We start from the raw sequence: 9,068 nt of genomic DNA on the forward strand, positions 1-9,068 counted from the left end.
TTTGTTGAACATGACTTTTTAGAACACATTTTTATTTTTCATACGTTTTTGTATTATACAAAACAAATATTGATCTTTATACGAGAAAATAGTCATTTTTGTTTACAGCCACTTAACATTTTGGCGGTATTTATTATATGAATTACGAATTACGCCTTGGATATAGGCAAAAACAGTACAACTGAGGGCTCCGTATGTCGCTACTGATTACCATTGACCTTCTCGTATTATCATTTATAGTATTTGACGATATTATCCAATGATATATCACTGATATATCAATATTATCATATGTTTAAAATATCAAAATATATCGATTTATCAAAGCAAATTATCGATATATCAAGCACATCCCTATCGAATACGACGTTTTACTTATGACGTGATAGTAAAAAGCAATATTTAATATTGTAACTTGTCCTATTATTCTAGCTGTGTAAATATTAATTTATTTTACAGTGACTTGTAGGGGGCCCACTGAAAAATGTCTTCTTTATTTTAAACTTAACAAATATTGTCAACGGTTTTTAGAAATTATCAGTAGTGTAGTGGAGGGTATACGCGGGTATACGGCGTATACCCAAAACGCTAAAATTCTTAAATGCGTATAGGAAAGAAAATAAAACAAATACGCGGGTATACGGCCGTAGTCTTTTGGATGATAACCATATTACCACAATTTATATATGTACAATATTGTATACAATTATTTATATAAACATTAAATTTCTGTTTTTTTTTATATTATTATCATTATTCCAAGAGAATAATATTGGGGTATCAGAATAGTTAATTATGATCACGGTTGTATACATCATAATCCGTGATTATGATGAATTATAAAATAATAAGAAATAGGAAAAATTAAAATTGTCCAAACGTCATAACTTCACAAATTACTCGTGGCTTATTCATTTATCATCAGAAATTATTAAGAAACTATAAACAATGAACATTGAATACTAAGTAAACATAATAAGTTAGGCAGGGACTAGGTACCAGATATTGATGATACATGCTTATTGCTTGTCATTTATTATATTTAAATATTTAATTTAATAAAACAAATATTTAAAATTGAATTAATATTACTACGACGGCAATATGGCATCAAACAGTAAAAAAATGAAGCATAAATGATTTCTTTTCAAAAGTAGCAAAAGCAAAGCCAAATAGTATCGAGGTAAGTTATTTTATTATATTCTTGTAGTTGGACGTTATACAGGTATAGAATATTATTATTTACATTATATATGATTATTTACAGTTCCTTAGAAGTGACAACAAACAAATTATTAATGATCTGACAAGTAAACAGACTGAAATAATTCAAACTGATGATGTTAATACAATTAATACTGAAGCTGAATCTACCAATAATTGTGTAACACAGGTAAAAAAATCACTTTATATTTTGTATTATCTTATATATTTTGGAAATTAATTTACTATATTTATAACGGAATGTATATAAAAAAGTTTATATGATAATCAATAAATTAGCAGCATAAGCTACAGTTACTGAAACATTTTATAGCACTTATTGTTAGATATTTTTTAAACTAAATGATGGTTTTATAAACTGTTAAGATTAATAGGTATTTAATTTGTATGTTTTATTATAATTTCAAAAATAACAAGTATTTAGAACACTGCATTAATACCTAAGTTTTATAACAAAAGTGACAAATTGTTAATAGTTAACAGTATATTAAATTTATTATTATTACCTATTTAAAAATTGTTTATAGATAGAAGATCAATGGCCAGTGGTGTGGACTTTTGATCAGTGGATTGACAAAAAATCAAGGTATCCATGGTTATTTTGTTCAAAACAAAAAATTGGCTGTGAATATTGCAAAGAAATTGGTACGTTAAAGACAGTTAAGAAGAGAGGTGTTGAAATTAGTAAAGAATGGAGTATGTGTACAGTTGATGAAGGCAACCATCTAAAAAAACAAACTAGGTTGGCTATCTTAAGAAATAAAGTAAAAAAACATTCTGACTCATTGGCTCATCAACATGCTTATGAAATAAAAAAAGAAAAAGAATCTGAAAAAATTGTAAAAAATTTTGAGGCGAAGTTACATAAAAACCATGTTAGTACTAAGTATATTTTCCGAACTGCATATTACATAACTAAATATAATAGGCCATTTGACGATCATTTTAAATTAATTGAACTTCAAAAAGCCAATGGAATTTCTTTAGGATCAATTTTACATTCTAGATACTCTGCTACTCCAATTATAGATCATATTGCTACTAAAATGAGAGAGCAGTTAGTTAAGAACATTATCGATTGTAATGCCAAATTGTCAGTAATTATTGACGAATCCACAACTTTGATTTCAAAGACAAGCATGGTTGTTTATATTAAATCTGCAATATCTAATGATGATCCTATTTTTATGTTTTTGGATCTTGTTGAGCTTGATAATCAATTAGCTGTCAATATTGTTAATAAACTACTAGCCTGCCTTCATAAATGTGGCTTTGATGAAACATATCTTCAAAAAAACTGGGTGCCATTTGTCAGTGATGGGGCCAGCGTTCTCCTAGGTAAAAAAAATGGAGTAGCCAAACGCCTTAAAGATAAATATCCTTTGATATTTAGTTGGCATTGTATGAACCACAGACTAGAGTTAGCTGTCCATGATTCAGTAAAAGATGTAACTGCCACGAATCATTTTAAAGCGTTTTTGGATAGTCTTTATGCTTTATACAACAGATCACCAAAAAATCAAAACGAACTTAAAACGATATGTACTGAACTAGATATGATATTTTTAAAAGTTGGCAATGTGCTGGATGTTAGATGGGTGGCCAGCAGTTCAAGCGATTTGGAAAATATTTCCAGCTTTATATAACCACTTATATAATGCTTGAAATGACACAACTAAAGATAAAAAAACTCAGTCCAAGTATACTGGTTTATATAAAAAATTAGGAAGTCCGCAATTTGTTTTAGATTTGGCACTTATGTGTGATATTCTCAAGGAATTGTCTTATTTATCTAATCAATTGCAGAGTCATACAATTATATTATTACAAGTAGATCAATTTATTAAAAGGACCATTAGAGTATTAGAATCTTTTAAGACTAAGGATGGAGAACATGTTTCAGAAGCAAAGGAAGCTCAAATAATTATGGTTTTCAAAACAATCAGTTTGACTAATAACCAAAAATTAATTTGTATTAACCCAAGTCAATTCATAACAAGTGTATGTAATAATCTACATTCCCGTTTAATCGACAATAATGAAAATGATACTATAATATTAAACAATATTCAAATTTTAAACAAAAATATATGGCCAATAGATGTTGATATAAGATATGGGGAAAATGAAATACAACAATTGGGCCATAGATTTTTATTAAATACATCTGTACTAGTTCAAGGAATGAGAAACTTTATTCATAACAAAACAATGAATGAAGAAATACAGGAATTACATATACTAATAAAAACATTGCTAGTTTCTACTGCAGAATGCGAACGATTCAGGATTCAGTTTAATGAATATTATATGTTCTGATCTAAGATCTAAATTGACAATAAAAAATATATCAAATCTTATGTTTATAAATATAAATGGGCCACCTCTTAGTATATGGAACCCAAATATGTTGGAAGCTGGCTGTTGCAGCACAGATCGGCCGATGATAACCGTTCAAGGAAAGTGAAGCCATTAGAAGAACAAACAGACAAAAAATCACTGTGGACAATTTTATAAATTATAAATAATAAATTAATTAATTTGTTATAATGGAATCATATATTATTATATATTTAAATAAATTTAGAATAACAGATAAATCTAATTCAATTGGTGTACGGGGAGTGTGGGGGGCAGAGCCCCCCACGTATTAAATATTTCTCAATTTAGGTGTATACCCAGAAAAATATTTAAAACTACACCACTGGAAATTATGGAGAGCGAAAACTATCAGTATTTTGGCCTAACCTTAAGATTTTAATGGACCGGGCGTACGGTCTGCAAGGTGCATAATGCACATGTACATTACACAACACATAATTAATCATTATGAACCGAGAATTATTATTATGAAATTTGCCCCCCTATGGTGACAGTTAATTACAAATAAAATCATTGACAAGTTTCTAATTAACTATGGTGTGTTCATTTTTATTTTTTATTTTGTCGATATTCAGTACAACATGGGGCAAGCAAAAAATGAAAAAAAAACATAGAATGAATTATTTGAATGGTTAAAATATAAAAGAAATTAATAAACTAAACCTCAACTAAAACAAAATATTACATTGAAAATACATCTAGATTAATTATCTTAATGTTATTTACAATATAGTTTTAAAAATGCCCCAAGTTGGTCCGGTTGATGGTGCATAGAATGCAGATATGAGAAAACTAATACATTCCCTTAATTCAAAACAAATATCTTGGGTTACTATACGATTTAGCAAAAAAAGCTGTTTAAGGATGTTTATAAAATTGTTTTATTATTTTAGTTGGTCAGCAATTTGTTTCTAGAGATATCTATTGTGATAACTAAGTTGGTGTACTTTTCTAGGGACAGAGCGCTATGAAGATAGTTTTTACTTCATCAATTTCAGCTTAAAAAATTGAATTTTAATAATTTGAAAATTATCCTAATTTTTACTATGTACAGCTCTTTCCTTCCCCGACAAGTAACTGTTGATGTTTCACCTTTGGCTGTGAATACCTAAGTGTCCGCATACTATAACTTGTAAGAAATATTTTTTGTTCAAATGACTTTTCCTGTTCCTCAATTTTGCTGTAAGGTATCTGGATTTTTAAATAAAGAAATCTCACAAGGTTGTGTAATCTATTCATGCTGTATAGATTGGAATTCCGGATCCGGACATATAGTCTCCGTGCAGTGGAGTATTTGTGTGTCTGAGAACGATGTATACCTATTGTTTACGATTTTGTATTAAACCTACATATTGATATTCTGGTTTAAATATCGCAAACAATTCATTATGAATTTTAACTCCTCTCTACTCTGATATTATGACACTTTATAATACAGGGTGCAACAGAAAGAACTGACTAATGCAATAACTTTTGTTATAATGAATATTTTTTTTTCATATATATATATAATTTATAGTATTTTATTATAGTAATTTATGTATGATACAAAAAAATTATTATTTTTTTTTTAATACTGAATTTAAAAGATTTTTTATTTAACTACATTTTTTTGGGATAAGTTAGCCAATTTGTGAATCTAATTATAAGAAAAAATTTTACGTTAAAAACATGTATCTAAGACGAGTAGTTTATTTTTTAGAATTTTTTTTAAATTTCAATATTTATTTTGATTAAATTCATTTGGAACGTAATAACTTTTTTCAAAATATAATTTTAGAAATTTGCGGACATGGGCATATTTCTTAAATTATTTACTATTAAAATGTTAAAAAAAAATGTTGTCCTAGGGTAAAGTAGCATAAGTTTTTTTTTGGTCAGGTTAAACACCTATATTTAAATGGGTATATTTAAACGAAGTAAAACTACTAGCGTCGTCGAATCGTCCGCCTCGAATAGCGCTTGCTCAATTTTCGGGCGGTCGACCGCGTCCGCCAGCTAAAATTAAACTATGGATTTCCAATAGCCATATTCACACGAAGCGGTTCGTCCATCAACGGCTGCGGATTTATGGCGGTTTTTTCATTCATAACAGCATTCATAATCCGCCTCGTGTGTAAACAAACAGCGGATACGGACGCGGACGTGATAGCGGTCGAAATCCGCGTCCGCGCTTGGTCAATCCGCCTCGTGTGTAAGTTAAGTTTGGAAGCGGTCGCGGACACTGATGCAGATAGGAACCGCGACCGCGCGCGGCTAAACCGCTCCGTGTGTGGCCAGCTTATCTGTTACACTACCTTGTATACGATTGAAATATTCCTAATTAATATTACTCTAATTTTCTTTTATAGCTTCGAACCAGAAGAACAAATATATATTACGTGTTCCTGCAGGACAAATTACAGCAGCGACACGCGCTCGCATGTCAAATCGACGACGGTGTCGTTGGTGTTTTTATTTCGGTATTGAACTGTACAAGTTCATAGTCACAATCACAACGTACTGAGTCGTACACATTTGATAGGTATTTCAATTAAAAGTAACTTGTGGTTTCAATAATAAAATGAATACCGAAATGCTGATTGAATTAGTTCGGGAACGATCGTCGTTATACGATATGAGCGATAAAAAATATAGTGACCATCCTCATAAAGAATCGCTGTGGAGAGAAATTGCCAGCGAAATCAATCAACCAGGTATGTTTACAATTTAAACATAAAATAACCATTTTATTTTTTGGTCAAAACCAGTCAAAATCTAAAAAAAAAATTGCACCTAATTCATTCATCAAAGTTAATTTTTTTTTTTTTTAGTTCAAAATTGCAAAAAAATTTGGACCAGTCTGAGAGATGGGTACAGAAGAGCTGCTAAAAAATCCATTACAGTGTCAGGACAAAAAACAAAATATATAAAGAAATGGAAGTATGCGGATGAAATGGAATTTTTAAAACCTAATATGAAGGAAAGGGATTCCATTAGTAATATTGATGTGGTAACTGATGACGACGATGAAGTTCTATCTCATTCAGATGATGAGGAAATTCAAGTGGAAGGTGAGAATTCTGTCTCATTTGAAAATACTATTCAAAACGCAGAGGCATAATTTAATACACCCGCTCCAGTTCAACCAAGACAAAAAAAAATTAAAAAAACCAATTCATTGAAACCACCTGAGACTGCATCATCTACTCTTATGAAATATATCATTGAACAAAAAAAATCTGAACAATCAAACCCAACAACAAGCAAGTCAGATGCTATGGACCAATTATTTTCGTCAATGTGTTAAACGGCCAAACAGTTTTCACCGTACTTTCAACATATAGCGAAAACTAAAGTTTTTCAAATTATATCTGAACTAGAATTACAACAACTGCGACAAAACCAAACACAACCACAATCAACTATTTCTAATCAGGGCTCATTGCAACAACTACCAGAAATGCAAACACAAACCGTTCCTACCATACTTCAATTAAATCATTTGCCAAACGTTCAACACGCTAGATCACAAACCACAAATTCCACAGAAAATCCTGATCATTTAAATATTACGAACACTGCAGCAGGTCCAAATCAGTTCAATATGTACGATTATCCTGCAAATAATAATTATTATAAGTACACAAAACCCAGTGATTAGAGTATGTAACTTTTCTTTAATATTTTCTAAATATCTAAATCTTTTAAAAAAAATTAATACCTAATGAAAATAGTTCGCTAGTATATAACTACTTTGTTTTTAATATTTGGTTTTCGTAATTAAGTTGACAAAAAACAAATGTTTTAATTTTGATATTATATTTTATTAAATCAAAATATTATTTATAATCAGTTACTAATTATTACTATAACTTTATTTACCATAGTAACTTCTTATAATTTGAAAGTGATTTAACCCTTTTTTAATTAAATTAGAATTATGTATAGCTATACCTGTTTTTAAATTGTCATTTATATTTAAATAAATTTAAAAAGATAAGAGATAATTTTTGTTTTTGTACATTTGTTACCTACCTACATTAAAATATTTTAGATTCTAAGCTGAGGGATGAATGTCTTTATTTTACAGAGATGTGTTTTTTTTTGTCTGATGACGATTTTTTTATCAAAAAAAAGTGCTTTAATATTTTATCTGGTAGAAATATAAAATATCTATATTGTACGTGGTCGAAACTAAAAAATGCACAGAAGCATAGTACTTTTCGTAATAATTGGGAAAACAAAAAAACAACTGGAATACGCAAAACCAGTGTTCAACAAAATCGATTTTTTATTTTATTTCTAATAAACGTAATTAATTATATAAATTAAAATAATAAAAATAATCAAATTTTTTTTTTATTTTATTTGCTTGCCGGTTCTGTGTTCACACTGCACCGACACTGGACGTACCGACACGAACCAGCACGATCCGGACCGTCAAAACATTCTTTCGGATGATGGTCGGTCGGTCCGGTCTGTGCTGTAACGTGACGGTGCGGTGTCGTTCGTATCAATGTGAATTACCTCATAAAAACTAATAATATAATATATTGTTGTGCCGTTACGTGCTGTGACGTTCCGTGCCGTGCCGTAACAGTGTGAATCGGGCTTTACAGCAGCGATATGCTCTGGCATGTCAAATCGACGACGATCGACGATGTAAAAGGGTTTTTTAGTAATGAATGGCATAAGTTCATAATCAAAATAACGTACTGAGTGTCTGAGGTGTACACATTTGAGATTTAATACAAAATTAAGTAATTTTAAGTATATAAAATGAATACAGAAATGTTCATTGAATTAGTTAGGTAATCGTTATACGATATGTGTGAAAAAAAATATAGTGACCATCATTGTAAAGAATCGCTGTGGAGAGAAATTGCCAATGAAATCAACCAACCAGGTATTTTTGAAATTTAAATATAAAATAACAATTTTTTTTGTTGGTCAACACCAGTTAAAATTTAAAAAAAAATAGTACCTATTTCATTCATTAAAGTTTAATATTATTATTTTTTAGTACAAAATTGCAAACAAATTTGGACTAGTCTGAGAGATGGGCACAGAAGAGCTGCTAATAAATCTATTACAGTATCAGAACAAAATACAAAATTTGTAAAAAAAATGAAAATATGCGGATGAAATGGAACTTTTTTAAACCTTACACCTTACTAGAGCTCTGCATGGTCTGGTTCGGACCGGTCTGGACTGAACCGGACCGGACCGCGGTCCGGTCTAAATCGGTCTTTTACATTAAACGCCATTGAAGTCCAGTCCATTGCAGTCTGATTTCCAATGTTAATGGTTTTTTTTGGTTAGGCTAAGTATTAAACACATTGGTCTGGTTCGGATCGGTCCAAAATTTAAAAATATTAAATCGGTCTTTTTCTGTATAAGTTTTAGAATCACGGTCTGGTCCAGTCCGGTCTGGTTTTATCTAATAAATGTTGTCGAAAAAAAAGGAGTTATTATTCACT

General features: G+C 30.0%; 1 protein-coding gene across 1 annotated transcript; it reads left to right on the plus strand.

The window, feature by feature from the left end:
- The first annotated feature begins 5,991 nt into the window (after window positions 1-5,991).
- LOC111027963 (transcription factor Adf-1-like) lies at window positions 5,992-7,388 on the plus strand. The gene is made up of 2 exons (XM_022306480.1): window positions 5,992-6,302; window positions 6,420-7,388. The coding sequence occupies exons 1-2, from the start codon at window positions 6,170-6,172 to the stop codon at window positions 6,707-6,709; spliced, it is 423 nt and encodes a 140-aa protein (XP_022162172.1). The 5' UTR covers window positions 5,992-6,169; the 3' UTR covers window positions 6,710-7,388.
- Window positions 7,389-9,068: the final 1,680 nt, after the last annotated feature.

Source organism: Myzus persicae, unplaced genomic scaffold (assembly GCF_001856785.1).
Source record: "Myzus persicae strain clone G006 unplaced genomic scaffold, MPER_G0061.0, whole genome shotgun sequence".
Lineage (NCBI taxonomy): Eukaryota > Metazoa > Arthropoda > Insecta > Hemiptera > Aphididae > Myzus > Myzus persicae.

Bases quoted from the DNA above. Each gene is read 5' to 3' on its own strand.
- LOC111027963 (XM_022306480.1), top strand. From the start codon at position 6,170: ATGAATACCGAAATGCTGATTGAATTAGTTCGGGAACGATCGTCGTTA. The intron at 6,303-6,419 runs GTATGTTTACAA...TTTTTTTTTTAG, and splicing joins CAGCGAAATCAATCAACCAG to TTCAAAATTGCAAAAAAATT.